This window comes from Neodiprion fabricii, chromosome 4 (genome assembly GCF_021155785.1).
Source record: "Neodiprion fabricii isolate iyNeoFabr1 chromosome 4, iyNeoFabr1.1, whole genome shotgun sequence".
NCBI classification, from domain to species: domain Eukaryota; kingdom Metazoa; phylum Arthropoda; class Insecta; order Hymenoptera; family Diprionidae; genus Neodiprion; species Neodiprion fabricii.
The window spans coordinates 874,874-895,708 of record NC_060242.1 but is presented as its reverse complement, the minus strand read 5'-3'; the positions used below and the strand labels follow the sequence as shown (position 1 = coordinate 895,708).

Sequence of the window (20,835 nt, the reverse complement as noted above, 5' to 3'; positions counted from 1 at the left end):
TATAAAGTGAAAAAAGAAAACTCAATTTCCAAAACATTTCCAAAACATCTGAATATCGTCGAAAGAGTATTTCTTCGCTAAAATAAAAACATTTCGAGTATATATTTCCATTTTAAAGTAAAGGGGTTAACACACATCTTCGCGAACAGAATAATCATCAAATGATCGGAAGAGATGAACTATAAGAGAAGTAACGAAAGGTCCTCGAGCTTCGCCTTAAGCGTAAATGGGAATTTTCATGCTTGGACACGTTTCTGTTTTTTGAAAACCAGTTTTCAAACAACGAAAGGTTAAGAAGAGAAATACGGAGATCATGCGCGTCAAGTCTGATGAGATTCGAACAACGCCGCGTGACGATATGTATATACGAGTATAACAGTATAAAGAGCAGGGGCGTATAATCCTTTACTCCGACTGCTGTTAGACTAGCACGTTAACTTGTAAACGTATTTTCGACCCCGCTTTTCTCGCTTCTCGACGTTGGAAATTTCACTCAGCGGTACCAGTTAATGCCGGGACATTAACGCTCTGAAAGAGCCGGTTAACTCGACTGTTATGCAGGCTGCGTCCCAAGTGTGCCTGCAAAAGTCATAACGTGGCACAGGGTTCGAATCATCGTTGCCGGGAAGACGGCAAGGATTCCCGGCAAAATAAAGTAAAAGAAGAAATGTCGGAAAAAGTGATGCTAATATTTTCTCGTTTCTTCGCTCTTTGAACACGGTTCCTTTTACTTTCCCTCATTCTCAAGTTTACAGACCCGCATTTTTCTCGCGATTTTGAAAGAAAGGAAAAAAACGTATATATGTATATAATTGCCGAACCGTCCCCCTCGTCTCATCGCGATTTCCTGCACCCAATGTTCCGCCGCTTGTTTTGCCAGCTCGTTCCGTTTCTGCGGTGCGAGCGGGGCGGGCGGTTAAAGCGCGAATAGTCGAAATTCGCGCCTGCGTCGGGCCGAGCCGCGTGGTGGTGGTTTGTCGGTATATAGGAGCGTGCAGCAGCCCCCACGTTTCGCATTGCACCCTCAAGCTCTTCTCCCAAAGGACGTCAACAATCGGAATAAAGCTCTGAGTTAATATCGACGCCGGGGGTTTACTCAAGGATCGGAAGGATCGATAATTAACTGCAATATTAGAAAAGTTTCATTTGCAATCGATTAAACGAGAGACGAGAGAGGAGAAAGAGAAGGAGTTGGAAATAAGAAGGAGGCTACAATTTCGACGAAACCGGTTTTCGCACCTTGTAGATAATAGTACTGATAACAATAATATACACGTTGCACATCATCGTCGGAAGGAGAGAGAGAGAGAGAGGGAGAGAGAGAAAGAGAGAGAGAGAGAAGAAAGGACGGAACGCAGCGTATCAACGTTTGCGAATTAAATAAATGTGCAGAATAAAAGCTCGGACCTAGAATACAGCGGAGGAGGAGAGTTGAGATCGTAATATTTGACCCTGCAAAGAATCAAGAGTCTAATCGGAATAATAAAAACATTAAAGATAAACGATCAAGAAGAAGCTATTCAAAATTACTGTTACTGGAAGATCTTGCTTTACATATACATGATAAAATTAAACACCGTCTAAATTCGTCATCGATATAATCGGAAATAAGCAAAGAGATTTGAGACTCTCGTTTCGATCAAGAAAATTACGAAAAATTTATTCGAACAAACCAGAGTCCCATATTTTTTTTTTTTTTTTTTGCGTTTACCTTTTCCGCACAATTGGAGATCCCAAATTTCGTTCCCAATAATTGTTTACTCTCTGTCTTTTACCGTTCTCCTCCGAGCCCAGCTTTGATAAGATTTTCCCGGATCCAGACTCCGTCAGTAAAAAGAAAAAGTTGTTGGAATAAATAAAAAATACACACTCGCGCACGCAAAAAGGCTAACTCGCCGCTTAAACCAATCGTACAACCGTGGCCGTAGAGAACAAGTTCGTGAATAAACAGTGAGAAACGAGGGGATATAAGATAATGGGGGTGTCGTTGATCCCCGTGTTGCTGGTGAGTCTGGCCGTGGCGACTGCCAGCGGACACGCGATGGCCAAAAGAAGCGCCGCCGGAAGTGGACCTGCGGCCTTCGACTATCCCGATTATCCGGCGGCGAAGTACGACGAGTATCCGGTAAGTCGGACGGTTTTTCCGTTAAATTTGTTGCGAAACAAAATTTTACTATCATTTTTAAATTGCGAAACTTGACTGTAAATTTTTCTGAGCGTTTTGAATTTTTTATTCTTGTCGGTGGTCTTGATGATACCTTATTACGTGTACAGTGTGTTAGAGTTCGTCGGAAAAATATTATTGGCTATTTTTCATCGTGGTACCCCATAAAAAATTTCTTCAGCTTGAAAGGAAGATTCTGTGAAAAGATGAGCGTTTTACGTTTAGCGGAAAATCGCGGTCCGTTGAATTTTCGCTTTTTTACATTTCTTTCAATTCAAGTTGTGTGGTGAATAAACGTTTTTTTATCGATTACATCAATCACAATATCAATTTACGTCACAAAGAAGACCCAGACTTGCAATGTCAAGTCTCCAGTTGATCTTGAGAAGTTTATCTGACGATTTTTCATTATTAATTCAATCTCATAGAATAGTTGTAATTGATTATGAACTTTTGATTTAGGAAAATAAGATTCCCGGTTGATATATCGTTGTGTTATGGATCTTAATCTTTCGGTTGAATGTAAATGTCAGGAAAGAGATGATAATTGAAGTGCTACAACGTGTTTCTTCACGAATTGAAATAAGTGTGAAACAAAAAATGAAAAATCAAGTCACCGCGATCTTCCACATAACGTAAAACCCTCATCTTTTGACAGAATCTTTCTTTTAACCTATACAAACTTTTGAGAGGATGCGACGGTAGAAAATTGTAAATTATTTTTTTTTCAATCAGTTTGAAATATTTTCAACTGTACCGCAAGAATATGTTCATATTATAGAAGAACAAGAAATCCCCTGTAAATATAAGAATTTTCGGATAATATTTTGAAATTTTCAATGTTTTTTAATTGTTTATTTTTTCATAAACTAAAATGGACTGGAAACATCAATTCGATACTTGAGAAGAATGTTCATTACTTCCAATTGAATGTAGGAACAAAATAATTTGGGTTTAGCGCACGTATTCCGTAGATAACGACACTCAATTAAAGTATAAAAATGATTTCTGTTATCGCGTCAAGTTGGAAGTATAAACATTGTTTCCAAGCATCGAAATGATTTTTTCGGGTCATTTAAGTTCGTAATGAAAAAAGAAAAAAATCAAAAACATGGAAAATTTCAACGTAGATATTTTATATTTAAAATTTCAATCGCTTTCCAGCACATGTTAATATTGACTGAAAATTTTTGTACATGCAAAGGATTTTTTTTTTCCTCATATACTACGCACAGATTTTTCGGGAGCAATCGAAAAATTCCAAAATAACCAAAATAACAGAAAGCCCTGATATACACATTTAAGCCTGGCAGGTTGAAATAATTTCGTGGTAATTAAGGAGTAAAATTAGGAACCTGCCGGCAATTTCTCCCACGTAACAGAATCCGGAGAACACACAACCGACATTTGATCAGGTTTCGCGTTGTTCGTAATACGATCGGATTTAACGTCAAGTTCGCGTATATGGTACTGAAAAATTCTGACGAGTCAAAAATCGAATGACAAATCATTTTTCTGCCGAAGCGATCCTCAAGTTCGCATCCGAGATGAAATTCGGTCGATATATGAGCGGGGCGAAAAACGGAACGTGTGATTCGGCAGATCCTTACACTCCGAACAATAATCATGTGTTCGCACGAGCGATTCGTTGTGAATAATGGCCGCCTCTTCCGAAAACTCTCCTAATTAATCAATCCAGCTGTCGCGGAACGAACCGCGATTATACATGCGAAGTAATTGTATTCGCAGAGACGTTGTTTATGTCTTCGATGTTCTCGTTTCGGCACGGACAAAAGCTGCTTCCAGTTTTCGTGACCCGGTAACAGGTGGCCGAGTTGAGCGTGGTGAATTTTCGCAAAGCGCGTCCGTAAGTTTCGTTCTCGCGAGTCTATATCCGATCTGCGCCGAGAAACGCCGTACGAACGACCAAAAATAAAAAATTTTCGATCGAATCGATTATCTTTTACCGATCGATCCATCATTCTACGCATATAGCAAATGAATCGACGATAGACGCGTGGTTCTAAAATATTATCTAATTTCACAAACAGCCACGAATTTTCGGGGATCTTGTCGAATTCGTCGGTGATCGCCTTAATCGCCACCGTGCGGAAAATCGCTCTGGCAATTCGTGAGATAAGACGAAAAAATAATGGAAAGAAGTAAAAGGCGAGCGAATTATTTTGGGGTGGGAGGGAAGCGAAAGACATTCCGGCGCTCGTGCATTAAGCCGAATAAAATTGAAATTTTTTTTTGCCAATATCTCGCTGCGGAAAAAGACATCAGCTCGCTCTCAATGTTTTACATATATATACGCATATATATGTATCTATATACACATACTTTTTTTTAGCAATATAGGCCGCTGATTGCCGCTCGTGTTTCGAAGATGCCGGAAATTTTTTTCGATTATACAATATTACGTAGGTGTGTATATTTGCGCCCTTCGAAATTTCTTCTTCCCTTTTTGCGCTTCGATCGGCTGATAATTAATTTCAACTTTTACTCACCCGCGTATTTATTTCACGATAACAAGACAACTCTTTATTGGAAATTAATAAGCTGGAAAACGAGCTCTCTTTACGTATTGAATTAATTTTGCAAAGATAAATACGAAAACTTATGTATCCTTTACTCTTTGCAGGTAGGGTTTTTCTTTCTCGAATTTCAGTGTCTCTGATCGATATTATTTGCGGCTTTGGAAGAGAGAGAAGGAGTTGATTTGAGAAATTGGCTAATTAGTGGATGTACGAAGGTCCGAATTAATTGTCTTTATGATATAATTGACAAAAGGCTCGTTACGCCGCGTTCCCTTGATGAAAAAAAAGCAATGAAAAAAAGAAAAGAAACGACGTAATTTATATCGTACAACTGATTAAACATGTCTTAAATCTACCGAAAATTAAATTTCTTCTGATCCGTTGTGGAATTAGTTTAATAACTAATTACGCACAGAGAAGAATATGAGAATATGAATTATTACGATTGTGTAAAAATGAACAGGTATCGCGGAAAATTGTGCGTCGATTTCAAAATCGTTTTTCGCCCACTTGTCAATCGAAAGAGCAGCTTGAATTCCGTCTCACAACGCGAGCGAAATATGAGAAGAATTGCTCGTTGATTTCGCTTTTTCCTTTTTCGGTTGTCTTCCTCTCGAAGTTTGACAAAAAAAGTCCCTCCCACATCTCGCAGGCATAAAGCGAATAATATAAATCGATAAAAGGCATAGAAGCAAAAAAGAAGAAGAAGAAGAAGAAGAAAAAGAAGAAGGAAACAGGGGATCGTCCATCCGTCAGAGGGAAGAACGCGAGGCTGCAGATCGCATACAGGAGAATCGTAAACTTATTGTTGTTAGGAAAAGGAGGCGGAGGAGGAGGAGGAGGAAAACGGGAAAGAACCGAGAAGGAAATTTTGTAGCTGAACTTTATACTCGAGTGGGCTAGGCGCGTTTCTTCTTCCGTTGCTCGTCCGTCGAGGGGAATAAAAATAAAAATAAAAATAAGAATGTGAAAAGGAAAAGGAAAACACGCGCGGTGTGATTGTAACAACATTCTTTGCTGTGCGAGCGGTATGATTTAGCAGCGTTTCGTTTCACTCTATTGTAGCGAAATCGAAAATGGTGGTAGATACATACTCCAACTTTGTGCGAATTCATACCAGATTTTTTTTTCTTTTTCCTCTTTTTAGGGGCTGTTTACCTTCCTTTATCCTTATTTCTCAGTGAATTTCGCGCGTTTTTGTTACTGTTTTCGAAAGATACGGCAAAGAATAGAGTTAAATTATTCGAAAATAAGAAAATCCGCGGAATATCTAACCGTGCAGCGGGATTTTACGCGTACGTACCTCGCCTCGAATCTCCTACGTGAAAGTGCTTTGTGTTGGGGAATGTCGAGGACAGGCTTTTCCGAAGCGAAATTCCGAACCGCAAAACGCGAGACACGCCCGTGTTCATCCACGCAAAATTTGACATTCGCGTCCTCGTCAAAACCACTCTTTTAGCGCCGGCTTGCCGAGGCTTTGAATAACAAAGACGCGGGTAAGCTTCTTCATCTCGAGATCCGATTTCTCTGTTACATTCACCGCATTTCAACTGATTTTTTTTTAAGCATATTTATTTTTATACTCGCGTGTAAAACTTTTAGACTCACTTTCCCGCGGTTGTAATAGAATTTCAGGCCCGGCGCGTTAGGTGAAAAAAGTGTTGAAACAAAAATTTCGCGAAACAAATTAGGTTTGAACAGCAGCCGTAGTCAAGCTATTGAATTTATTTACATCTGTATGAAAGAAAGTAGTCGTAAACATTGTGAAATGAATTTTTGTTCGCTGAATTTATATTAAAAGACCATTTTATTCGGATGATTTGTACAATATTAATTCTCCGATGAAACGAGATATTTTTCACCGTAATCGGACAAACTTGATAATTTTTTTTTATGAAAAATGTTTTAACGATGCGATTGATTCTTTGACCTTTATTATACAAGAAGGTATTTATGGATTGAAATTCACTGGTTTTGAATTTCTTTCTCGAATAACAAGGACGTTTTTAAACTACATTTAATTCGATTAATGTATAAGTACGACTTTTCAAACTTTTTTTAAGATGAAAATTTTCTACCCACTCTAGCGCTTTGTCAAATTCGTATACTTAAGGCTTGTAAAAATTGATGAAAGTCGACTCGCTTGCGTAAATAAAGTTCATAAAACTTCCTCCAGAGTATTGGAAGTTTTACTCGGGATTCGCCATATCGATTTACAAATACAATAAATTTACTAAAAAATTCTTGAAATTCAAATTACTTTTTTTTTGTGCAATCCTTATAAATTTTAATAAAAGCAAGAATTTTTATTACAAATTTGAAACAAATACATGGTAATTCAAGTCGCTACACCGAATTTGTAAATTGACAACTCTTGTGTACGGTAAATGTGTTCGTAAATACAGAATGACAGACGATACGATATCCGCACTTCTTGATCTCGGGCTCCTTGAAATTCGAATGCACCGCAACGCGAGAGAAAACATTTCACTGAAATGCGAAGAAATTCGTCACTTGGCAAATTCGCGGGTGCGTCGAGAAGGGTTTTTGGCAGGTCTGGATCTTTTCGCAGTCCGCAGTGCAGATGGCGAGCTATGGTTAATCACTTTCCATGGTAATGAGCGCAGAACAGCTCGGCCGAATGCGAGGCGCGGGTTGGCTGCTAATTAGAAAGCAACCCTTGACTTCGACCCGGGGCGAATCTCAATTGGACGGGACTCAATTATACGCGCGATGTCGGAGCGAGCTGATCGCGTGGAGTCGAGGAGTAAACGTGGCCGATTCCCACGCTCGGAGGATAAAAAATTGCAGATAAGGATTCGTTTGAGAAATAAATTCTCACTCAGGTTCAATCTGCAGCTTTATAGCATTTGAAAGCTGTTCGATTCGCGCGTTCTGCATGGAATCTCTTGAATCGTTCTCCCGAAAGTCAAACATCAAAGGGTATCCTTACAGCAATTAAGAGGCTGAATTGACTTTGCTGTATAATTAATAATTACAGTTAAACGAATCGCGCAGCGAGCCGGACTGTCGGATGGATATCTCGTCGTTTGTCAAGGTTGTGATAATATATTCGGTAAAGATTCTGCATAAATGAGCAAAATTGTAAGGAGGAACGTCGTCGAATCAAAAGCGAGAATAAGGTTTCAATTGAGTTGGGGAGTTGAGTTAATTTTGACTCTAGCTTTGGAATGACATTTTCCAGTAAAGTGCGTAGAATTTTATAAAGATATTAAATTCTACAAAATGTTTATTTTTTTTATTGTCTTAAGGAAAGAAAGGGGCATGAAATCGGTAAATTTCACAATCAATCGAACAAATCCTAAATACTTTACTAGAAAATGTCATTGCAAAGCTAGAGTTGAAATTTAAGGTTGACGGGTTGAAAATTGGAAAACATCGTTTCATTTTATCGACCACTCCGTCGGCATTTTGTTTTACAATAATTAAGAAGGGAAATTTTCTTGTACTTCAAGATTTATATCAACATGTATGAAAAACAGAATTGAAAAATATCAATTCATGTTTCTTGATAAATTGGAAAAACTGACCCTTGATTTCGCGTACGCAAAGTAATACCACCCCTCATCAATCTAGGCGAATATCGATTGAACGGAAACCGTGTTCTCTTAATACGGAACTAATTTCAAAGCTGCAGAATCGCGTAACTTCAATTAATAATACGTCGCTCTAGTTTTCTCCGCCGATAGATTGTCCGGCAGTTGCATGAACGTGAGAAGTAGAAAAAATAAGTCAGCGACGAGTTGAGAAAACTTATGCAAAGGATAGAAATGGAGATTCTTTAATTTCGATTCCCCAATGACGGAGAGAAGTATAGTATCAGAGGCGTTAAATCATGTTGAAACCGATAGCTTCACTCTCTGCAAAGTAATTTCGCGTTATCGGATATTCCAACTGCATATATATGTAGACACACACACACACATACACGCATATATGTATGGGTATTAATTTATCTCGAAAAAACAATTTCTCCTCGGGGTAAAATGAGGAAAAACGAAGTCTTCGTGACATAACGACCCTTATCTCGCGGCGTCGTTTCCTTTCTCTTTCTCTCCTCGCGTTCTCTCATTTCTGCAAAAGGAACTGCTCCACCTCTCATCTCGCAGATTGCATATAAAACAGCCGGGAGAATTCTATTCTGACGCCCCAAGACGTATAAAGTATCTACATGTACAGTGTATTCGCAGGTATATGCGCGTTGATCGATTCAATCGGGCTCTAAATCAGCACCTGCAGATTTCTGCTGCATTGCTTGAAATTACTACTTGCGCGCTGAAATTCAACGCTTCGTTACTTCTCGCAAGCTCGCGTCTCTCATTGTCAGTGAGAAAAGCTACATTTGCGAGAGAAAATTCACAACCTTGTATTTATCCAACGGGGCAAGTTCTCCAAATGACGAGAATGAGAATTCTTTTTTTTTCTTTTTTTCTATTAATGATCCAACCCCTCGCGAATTCCAAAGTCCTCACGAATGGAAACGATTATTTGAGTCAAGTGATATTACGATTTGATTAAATGTTACAGTTAAACGCGGCGAAGACGATAATTACTAAATTCAACAAAATACTTTTGCCGAACGAGATACTTGCGACGACTTAATTCAGAATTGAATCAAGCCTTTGAACGATCATGCTAGCTATCAATTTATTCAAGATAACACGGCGCGAGTTCCTTGCAATATTGTGAATTTTAAAATTTTCAAGCGATTCAAGCGAACGGACTCCGACAAAATGTATTTTGCTGATTCAAGAATTTCTTTCCCACCGTCAGCTCGAAGCGATTTCACCCCCAAGCATCTTCCGCTGGCCTGCATACAGCAGGGCGGTGTTGGGGTCGTTTATCACCTGTTACACGGCCCGTCAGTCGCGCCGCTCTTATTCGGGGCGTCGCTAACGTTTAGCGGCTCGTTCCAGCCCGCATTCAAATGATTTATACCGCAGGCGCGATTCTGCGAAATCGCCGGGGTTTCGCGCATCGAGAAACGGAAATACGAAAATTCATCACACCGGCTCCCGGACTCCGTCTCGCGTCAAGGATGCTCCGCTTCCTGCAGCAGGACTCGCCGGCTCTTCACCGTCAATGAAGTACGTGTTTCCACTCCGCGATATTACTCGACTACATTTGTATCCTTTACCCGTCGTCTTCTTCGCCTCGGGTATAACAATATCTCGAATTTCTAGACTATCTGCATTATTTCACACCCCTCGTTGTCCCGATTGAATCGGAAATTGCAACGACGACGATGAGACTTTATCAATTTCATCAATCGCGTGTTCCTTGTAAAATACCGTACAATTTACGCTGAAAATTTTCAACTTCTATTTTGAAGAAATTATCTCGTTACCGTATGTCGAACGGATCGCTTTGAGGGGAATTACTTTATTGAGAAAAAAAATATTCTCTGCTTCCAAAATTTTGAGACAGAGAAGGATAGATTTCCAGAGAAAGTTGTAAAAGAACAGCGAGACCATGCCGAGGATTACACTTCGGGATTTGAGGCATGCTTACCGCGCAGGGAGTTGAAGAATCATGAAAATTAGCGAGTCGACGTTGTCGGATGTAAGTGAATTACGCGGGGCGCAGTTATTCAGGTCCGTTAATTCGCATATGATAGACACGGCGTTTTACCGGGACTCAATTATACACCCTTGCCTACAGGTTGATAATACCGGGGAACAATATTATGAGGTGGTAGATATAGCTCGACGTATTACCGACGGTATAAGCCATTAATGCTGTGCGGGGTTTATTGCGTTAGTTACGCCGTTGAATCACCGCGCGCTGAAATACACTCCGTGATTTTATACGGAGCGATGCATAGAATAGGGGACGCAGGTGGCTGCAGATTCATCCAATAATCAAAATTGCAGGAAAACGCGAAACGGTATTTTTCAATCGATGGAATCGACAAGGAGAATCATCGGCTGTCGAAGAAAGCACATCCTGCGGAAAATCCCGGGCTACGTTATAAGCCGGATAAACGCGGCGTCACGATCGGTGAAAATTTCGCGGAGTTTGCTAAATTTTGGCAAATCGAAGCGTTCGTCTTCAGACGATTTCATTGGCAGCCAAGTTTCGAACCCGGCCAGTTAAGGTCGTGTAGTACTCCCACCCTTACCGACCGAGCAAAATCGATTACCATTTTTCGTCCCATATTTAATTCCAATCGGTCACGCTTTACAAAAATTAAACAATCAATTTTGGTCAGAAGAACTGAGCGAGTTTTTTATGTGGTCCTTAAATAGTACCTAGATCTTTGCTTTGATAGATTTTTAGATGTCATTTTTGAAACAAAATATCACTTTTTGGGTGAGTCTGACCGTTATGCAATTCTACAGAGGTGTGACCGGCTAAGGTTACATAAACAAACGAACGCAAAGGGTTCAAATTTCGACGCTACATCGCACTTTTCTAGCAGAATTCAAGAAAGCTACTCACGCATTTCAGGGGTTAAAAAGTGAATTCAGAAAGAATGAGGAATAAAATGAGCCATCGCGAGACTGTTTTGATGCAATATCGAGGTCGCCAGACGAGAACTAGAAATTACAACAAGTAATTTAGAACAATAATAAAAAATTTGAAATTACCATAATTCTTGAATTGTAATAACTCCAATTTGCAGCTGCAAACGCGGCGATAGAAAAGCTTACGATCAGCTGCGACAGCTAGGAAAGACAGATCGCAAATTGACTTGGCATTGAACCGACAGTGGCTTAAAGGTTACGGAATGGTCACTTAGCGGAAAGCCGCGCTTTTAGCGAGCTTTTTGCGGTGACGACGACGATAAGCCGGACAGCCGTGTTCAAGTTTTATTTCGCACATTTCTGCCCAAGGATCAGCAGAGCAGGCACAGAATACACGAAGCGCGGTGCAATTCGTATCCAAAGTTGCACAGAGGGCCAAAATTGGACCGATTTACCCCCCCTCCCGAGGGGCTCGGAGTGAATTCATTTTTTTTTTTTTTTCTCTCCTTCTCTCAAACCGCCCGCAGGTGCAAAACGACGGCAACTCGGCCGAATTGGCGATTCCTCAGGTCTTCCTGCGGAGCGGCGGGACAATCATCCGCTGATGAGAGTGTCTCGGGTGAAGGGTTCTCTTTCTAATTTATGACGCGTCCCTTTGGCCGGCGAGTGCGTCATTAGGCGTTTCCGTAATCGTCCGAAAGACGTGCGAGGGTCTGTCTTACACGCCCGGGCGTGAATGCGAATGTGACGTTTCCGCTTCGAAAGCTTCCTCCGGGAGATTGGACAAGTCTAATTCGCCCACCGCCTCACGGAGCCTCGGACTTTTCGACACCTCTTTTTGCTTCTCGGGATCCTCGGCTTTTTCGTTGTTAGACGAGTTTTGCCCCCAACGGTGGAAAAGAGAAAGGCTCAAATTTCCTTGCGCGTTAAGCAACTGAGATACAAAATGTAAGGCATTCGACTATTTAAAGAAATTCAGAAATTTCAGTAAAACTGCAATGAAATTGACCATCCGTTTAATTTCAACGAAAGAAATTCACCCTGATGGAAGAAAAAAAAAAAAAAAAAAAAAATTAAACTGATGAAATTTTTTTAATCATTTTATTACTTCAGTTAAATTTCTTTAAATAATGGTTCCGAACTGTCTTTCACCCTTTAAGGGACGTCTTATGGGACGTATATTCTCAACCAAGTGAGTTTCGGTGAGAATATTGAATACTTTGCGACGAGATGAAAATCTGAAAAAAACTCAATTATGACCAAGATGATAATGAAATTCGTTTCAAATAATAACAATGCCGCAAAGTTGTTCATAAAATATTGAAACAAAAATTTGTGCAACAAATCTCTAGTGACATTTCTTTCTTTCACATGGAATGAATTTATCGATTTTTCTGAATACTTTGAAAAAAAAAATGTTTAATAAATCTTAGGCGATATTTAAAAATCCGTTTTTGAGAATCTCTTCAATTATAAAAAATTAATCAAAAGTCCTGAACTTTTAGATCTCTTTTCGTCAAATGTCTACATAGAGCGTCAGAAAATGATGGAAAACGGAGTATTTCAAAAAGTAGTCGTAAATTCAAAAAAAAAAGAAACAACCGTAGGAATTCAGAAAAATCAATGAACTCATTTTATATGTAACAAAAAAAATGTCACTGGAGATTTGTCGCACGAATTTTTGTTTTAACACTTTATTAACAATTTTTTGTATGTATTATTATTATTACTTAAAACGAATTTTATCGTCATCTTGGTCATGATTGATTTTTTCAGATTTCAATTTCATCGCAAAGTATTCAATATTCTCACCCAGACTCACTTTTGGTTGGGAATATACGTCCCATAAGACCCTAAATTGAATTAGACTTGATCGCTTTCAGTCTGCGGAGCTTGCGAATATTCTGTTTGGGCATATATTTTGATTCGGACACGTTTTTGTTGAAATTATACACCCTGCATGGTCTAATGCACGACCACCCTCTGGATGCGCGGCGTTTAATCAATTTGCGTAAAATATAGCCCAGCAAGCTTGAAACAGCTGATCGCGAGGGGCACTTTCAGATAGAATTGTAGCATGCATCACCACTGCTGACTACGGGCTACGTTATCTACCCAGATTCCATTGTGTTCCAGAGCTTATCTAGATCTTCGTCGTTCTCGACTTCTAGAAGCTGCAAGGCTCCCTCTTTTCGAGTAGTTTGAGGCGTTAATTGAATCGCGGTAGTCGCGTCGATCGCTCGAGGAGAAAATTGAATATTCAGAGCGCTTTTGTACGCCTGTTTCAAAAGCTTTTTTCCCCGTTACTGTTTTTCTTTTTCTCCAGAGTTTACTTTTCGCTGTTTTCAGCCGGCCTACACTGTACATTTTTTTTCAGCAATATCGGCTTTGAAATTTCGTTCTATTTAGTTAAATATCCGATCTTTAGAAGTTTCGAGCATTTTATCTGTTTCTTCTCGTTTTTTATTCATCAATCAAAATTGGCAGGCGCTTGCTAATGAAATCATTCAGCTGTTATACCGAGTTTCACTGGTATAATTTAATTTATTCCCGTGTTTGCAGAGTCGATCAAAAAACGTGATTCACCGTTCGAGAATTTAAAATCTCGAATATATTTTCAACCTTTGCATATTTCTTCAGAATTTTCTACGGCCGAAATTTTTAACCGCGAAACTGTGATTTTTGAAGGATTATCCACCGCAGTTAACGATTTCCGGTTAAGAATTCGCCACCCGATGTGTTTTTGACGAATAATTACCATATAATTTTTAGAGCTGTTTAGCACACCGCGTCGACTTGTCATTAATGTATCGGAATAGTGGATCGCAGACTGATTATTATTCGCATATATTTCAACGATAGCTGTGGACATTTCGGTTCTGTTTTAATTAGCATTGTCCCCCAGGCAACCGTAGCGCTCATAGAAACCGATTTGCAAAAAGCGGAACAATCGACGACTGGATAATGATAAAATATCCCGTTAAATAAATGAAAACGATTTGTTTAACGGGATATTTTTTTAATTTTAATTACGTTCCTGACTGCGTCAAGAAATCGGGGAGGGGTTGAAGTTCCGAATTTGAAAAGTTCCGAAAGCGAATAATCCTGAACTTTTTGCCGGCAACATTTGAAGCGAAGAAGTCAAACTTTTACGAAACGACAAAGTTTCGAATGGTCCGAAACCCGGCTCAAAGTTCCGAAACGCAAGATTCCGAAAATTCAAGTTACGGTAGAGTAAAGTTCCGACAGCCAGAAATTCTGACAAATCAAGTTTCGATAGAGTAAAATTCCAAAAGTTAAAATATACCCACATAGAGTGGGTGTGAATAATCAGAAAAACCGAACATCAGAATGACCAGGATTACGAACTTAAAAATATTCTAAATCCAAAACAAGTTTCACCACCAAAAAATTGGGACTAGGCGCTTTCGGAACTGTTCAAATTCGGAGTTCCAACCCCTCTCCTCGAAAAACAAAAACAATCAAATGGTTTTAAAGTTTCCGAATAATTAAAAGAAGTCCTCGCTGCATAGGAAGAACATCAGACACGGAATTTTATCTCATCAGCGATTAGCGACTATAAAGTTTCGCAACGAGGAATCGATGAAAATATACGCGTTTCGCAATGGTGTTAAAAATCAATCTCCCCGACGACCGGATGCTTGATTCAAGGCAAACGTTTTGCGGTGGTAAAAAGGTGTTCATTATCAGAACGGAAATAGGCGTTAATACCCCCGCTGCCCGTTGCCGTATCCGGGATCTCGCTCTTCAACCGACGCAGATGGCAAAAGGAGCGATTCGCGTTCCTCGTTATTTTTATCGCCGACCTAAATCGCGTCGCGAAGCTTCCATCAAGTTGATTCGAGGCTTCGGATCCCGGCCGCGAATCAGTTGGGTAGAAATTTGTTTCGCGGTAAGGATTTCGGGGCGGTCAGAAAGAGTTTCTCAGCTTTGTGGAGGCGGGCTAATTATTGAAATTCATTCATTGCGAGCGATGCATAATTTAGCCGTCGCGGCGGCAACTCGGGGATGGGAAACTTTTTGAGATTTAAATTTTTCTCATCATCCACCGAGCGCTGCAGATGGCGCCTGGGTTTGTTATAACTGGGAACGATATGCTGAGCAAACTGATTATTTAACATTCTTTTCATCAAAGCTCTCCTCGGTAACCCGAACAGTTCCGCCGGTTCACTGAATTAAACGCAAAACTGGTCGGCCATTTCGTTTTCTTGCACAAACATAGCGGTCGTCTTTTTCGTTTCTTCGCTCTTTCTCTCATTCACCGAGCTATTAAAGACCCCGAAAGTTATCGCTGTAATTATTCTTAAGCGAAGAAAGGAGCCTTATCCCGCGGAGCTTCGCGAGTCGTTAAAAATTGTGTTTTCCTTCAAAGAACCCCGCAGAATCTTTATGGAAATTGGCTCCCGGTCGAGTTGGCTGCATTTTTAGTATATTAATTACGGCACATATCCTACCGATCAAACGTTCTCATCGACGCATGTAAGAAAAATCACTAGTTTCCGAGATGCGGCCTCCAGACGAGGGTGCGTGGATTTTTTCATATCTATGAATCACGAGCTTTTTACGGATTACAAAGCTTCAAGGGGGACGTGAAATCAAATATATCACTCGAAAACTGCACAGCCTATTCGGAGAGACTTCGCACAGGCGTGAAAAACAGGAAAAGTCGATTATCGAAAGAGTAGGAGGGTCTCGTTCTTCACGCGAAATCCGACGTTGCAGCTCCTTCCGGTAAACCGGCGAGTTCACGGATGGAATCGATGCGTCGATGGAATCAATCGCAGCCTTCTGCCTATCCGTGATAATCAACCGTGAAGTTTTTTGACTGATCTGTTTGATTTCAAGTTCGTGAAAATCACGACGTCCACGGATATCAAAAAATCTGGACACCTTTCTTTGGAAGCCTGTATCTCGGAAATGACCGATTTTCCGGACTTGTGTCCGTGAGAACTTTTGATCGTGAGGATGTGTAGTATAACATACTGAAAATCCAGCCAATTCGACGCGAAGCCATTCTCCATAAGGATTCTACGGGGCCCTTTACAAATAAATATATTAGCAATTATATGTATACCGCGAGATTCTCAAGTACGTAATAAAAATTTGACGGTTCCGCCAATTTTCTCTCCCCTCTCTCTTTTTTCTCCCAAATAGGCATACATCTATTTTGCTATCGTCGTTCGACTCGTGACACCCCCCTTCCTCTTAACCCCCTCCCACCTCATCGGCGAGGAACGAATTGGGTAAATTCAATTTCGGTAAATCCGACGATCATGTACCTATACTCGGAGGGCTTGCTTTATACGCCGCAAATCAGATCCACTCGTCCCAGATTTAAGTGATTCATTCAACTTCTCCAATTTACCCACAAAAAATAATTTCGAGGCAACTGCAGAGATTCCCGCTTGACATACGCGAGGATCACAGACTGCGTAACTTGAAGATCTCGGGTTCATCGAATCCACTTACTGTCCCCGACCGACTAGAGAAGGTTAAATGACGAAACGAAAAGAACTAAATAAAAGTGATCGTCTTCCCCTCAGAGTTCCTATATTTTCACCCAGAAGAATATCGCTCGGTTCGATTCCTGTTTTAATCATCGTATTATAAATCCGTGGGCGCGAGCGAGTTCTCTTATAATTTGCTGAATTAATTACGTCCGTCGGCTTACGGGCAGAAGTTGCAGAGGAGAAGCTTGGTGCAAATTTATTGTACATTACAGCAAACCTAAGTTTCTGATGTACGGCGGCGCGTGCGGGCTACTTGTTAAAGTAGCTTGTTTTACACCCCTCCGAATAATTCCTGCACCTCCGCAAACTAGGTGTATTACGAAGAATTTATATCCGTGTAATCGCGACGTAGGTTTGATTTCATTAAACGAAGTTTAAGCTGCTCAATCAGCGAGTCTCAAAGCTGGAACATCAGACACCGTTCCAACAACAACGAAACGATTCTAAATTAGAGTTGAAAAAGGCCGTAAGTGTCATTTTTACTTTCCCTCAAAAAACTCTCTTCAAAAAGCACGCGTGCGATTTGCACGGAAGAAAACGCAGCGTAGATTTTACATCTGTTGTGGTGAACGTACGGACGGCACTTCTTTCGAGTCAAATGTGCATGAATTCCGGTTATATCTTACTAATGATTTTGCAACTCGTTTGTTATCGGATTTGTAAATCTAGCGACAATTGTTGTACAATCAACTCCAAAAAAGTACCGCCTGTATATGTTCACCATAAGAAATGTAAGATCGACGATATTTTTCTTTACCCGTGATGCCAAGGCCAATTTTGTCGGAAGCATGAACAATATTTTAAAAGAAATAAAATATAAAAAATGGCATCAACAGCCCTTTTCAATTCTCATTTTCGATCGCGGATCGACTCTCTTATCGAAAAAATTCTTGGGTCCTTTCGGAGGTCCGAGAAGCTTCTCGTTCGTGATTCCTTTGGACACCTCGAGTGAAAGGGCGGTGCAAAAATTATCGACGTCTCGTCTCGTTGCAGGTGGTCGTGCCGAAGAGGGCGGCTTTGCTGCTGGACAGGTTGATGGTCGCGCTGCAGAAGGCGGTGGAGGAGCAAGGCTCGGGAGGATCGAGCGGCAGATCGATCTCGAGATCGGCGCCCCAGCAGCAGCTGGTTAGCTCGCAGATCGTCCCTGCAGTATCGGCGGACGAACAGACGGTGGGTATAAATTTTCACCGAATTTTAATATCCTCTGTTTAAATCGAATTAACGTACATCGCGATAGACTTTAACGCTAAACTTCCCGCCTCGTTAACGCGACTTTCGTCGGTCGGCTCGATTTCTCGAGTGTATTACAAGTGTATTTGAGTGTAGAAAAATTCGGTCTGGTACTGACAGCCGGCGTGACGTCATCGTCACGGCTAAGGAGAAATGCCCTCTCGTATTGTAATTAGCGGAACCGTGTTCGTCTGTCTCTGACAGGTATTTCCAATCGATACAGTTGCGATGTTATTTTCTCTCTCGGTGTATCGGATCACGCGCAAATCAACAACAGGCGTCTTACGTCGCGGCAAATGTGCGTACCTGCAATGCGGATTGTTTCTATCCATCGCCGGAACATGATTCGAAAGCTCTCGGACTCGCGGCCAGTTGTACGCCGCCTTGCTTACGCAAGCTTTTCTGCCAACCCTCGGTTGCAATAGAAATTATCCAGATTCATTCCTAGGAAGAGGCGGGGTTGAAACTTTCGAATTAGAAAAATTACGATTTTTTTGGTGTCGAAACTTGACTAGAGAAATCAAACTTTGACGAAACATTAGAGTTTAGCTTTGTCCGAAATTCGAGGACCAAATTTTTGATAAGACAAAATTCCGAAAGGGCATATCTGCGACAAGTCAAAGTTCCAAAAGTGCGAAAATGAGAAATTTTTTAAATCTGAAACATCGAAATTCCGGATGAATCAAGATTTTCAGTTTCGTAAATTTTTGGCTGGATGAAATTTCGCCACTTTGCTTTTTTCTTTTGTTTTGGATTTTCAATATTTTTGCGTTCGTAATCCGGGTCATTCTGATTTTCGATTTTTCTCATTTTTCAACACCCAATCGTCGAGTAAACTACGCTGTCTGAATATATATTAATTTTCGGAACCTCGAGCCGTTGGCCTTCCGACCATTCAAAACTTTGCTGTTTCTTGAGCAAATATTCGGAATTATGCGTTATCGGAACTTATCAAATTCGGAACTTCAACACGTTTCAAAATTTCAAACACACGCTTATATTCCTGCAAGTCAAAAAAAAAAATAAGCAACCGTTGCATTTACTACATCGTAACAACAATTTTTTTTTTCCCTGGCAAATCGGACTATCGATTTATCGACTCACAATCAGAGCATTTCTGCAATCGCCTTAACAAAAAACTGCGCAACTCCATCATTTTGTCGAAGAAGTACTTTTTTCCCCTGTACGCGTGTCAGCGTCGACATCTCGATTTCTCATTATCCTAACGTGTTCGCAAAATTTTCCGCAATCAATAAACGGCGTTTTTTTTCTGTAACCGAGTTGCAGATGGATCTCCAGCGTCGTGGACAGGCGAAGGGTCGAGTCTATTGGCGGTGTTACTTCAACGCTGTGACATGTTTCAAGAGAAAGTGATGAAGACGGACGAACGCGAGCATGCAACAATAAATTATCCACTCTGTATCACTTCCTCTACTAACTATATCGAGTTATAAAGCGAAAAATCAAAGAAAACCAGAAAAAGAAAAAAAAAAAAAAAACAGTAAAAGTAAATTGAAAAAATCCAAGAATCTCCAATTACTAGGTGCAATCTTGCTGCAACTGACGCTGCATAACGATTCGAGTAATTCTCACCGACTTGGATGAAATTTGAAAACTCTGTACCAATAAAAAAAAAAAAAAAATTGTCCGATCTCTAATCCGTACTTTCGTTTCATAGAATTGATGTGTAATCGCTGATTTCAATTACATGTACGTACCAATCTGAAGTATCTTTTTCTCAGAATCTTGTTATATTGTTGATTAGATTGATCGACTACCATTACTGCTGTTTCTACGCAACCTTTATATAGTTTCAAGCGCACAATATTGAATCCCATGACGTACCTATCCGTGAACCCGAAACTGTGTTATCGAGACTGACGTAGGGTATCATTATAACTTTATTACGTGTATATTATCTATTGCATACAGTATACAGATTCCGTTATTTATCGCGACGCATATGTGAAGCGTGAAAAAAAACGAGGATTATACCATTTTGCATTACGTATAAACGCTCACGTAATATAATATCGTGGCATGAAAAAGAACACCGACCTTTTTTTCTCTTGTATAATTAACAAGCAGTTTGTATTATCTATAATTGTTAATTGACCTGTACCACAATCGTTTGTATACACATCGTTGACACGAACGTTTTTCATTATACACCCTGATAATTATTAAATACTATATTTGAATAGCGTGCGAAATGAGTAATATTCATTGTTAGGAATTAGGATCTTGTATGTGTGAATTTTTTATTCAATTTCATGTTTATCAAAAGCTTTTTTCGTTACACAAAAACGAGCAATAATAATTTTCTCTTTTCCCATTCAGCCCCTACGTATTCTTGTACCTCGAAAATTTTAAACAATCATCACTTCTGATATTATTGTCTAAGATTAATAATAAATCGAGCTGCGATTTAAATGCGGTTTTATTCCGATAAAAAGTTGGGTACATTCTAGATTTTAATTTATCGACACGATAAGGATTCGAGGAGGATTTCCTCGACCGAGTATAACCAGAATAACAATAAGAAAAACAGCTAACCCGTACAACAGAGCACGAAAAAATATGCGGGCGAAGCCTACACAGGTCTACCGACGCATAAACGCGTCGAGTTTTTCTGAAAATTGCGGCGAACGTTGAATAATTATTTTCAAGGGGGGAACAATGGGACAGAGAGTCCGTTGCGCGTTATTGCACAGGCTAATTGTAAACCGGCGTCGCTGAATAACTTGGGACCAACGGTTGTTATTTCTGAGGGTGAAGAGGCGCGGAATGGGGCTGCGACAATTACGTTAGCAAATATCATACACCTACGTTCAGGCCTGTAATAATATTTCGTACTTTGTAAGAATAGAGTACAGTACAAG

At 40.2% G+C, this 20,835-nt stretch overlaps 1 protein-coding gene across 1 annotated transcript; it reads left to right on the top strand.

Annotated features, from left to right (window-relative positions):
• Positions 1-1,026: 1,026 nt before the first annotated feature.
• On the top strand, positions 1,027-20,166 carry LOC124180798. Its single transcript, XM_046566592.1, has 3 exons — positions 1,027-2,125; positions 17,717-17,893; positions 19,241-20,166. Exons 1-3 carry the CDS (start codon positions 1,976-1,978, stop codon positions 19,325-19,327), a joined length of 414 nt encoding a protein of 137 aa, XP_046422548.1. The 5' UTR covers positions 1,027-1,975; the 3' UTR covers positions 19,328-20,166.
• The last annotated feature ends 669 nt before the right edge of the window (positions 20,167-20,835 follow it).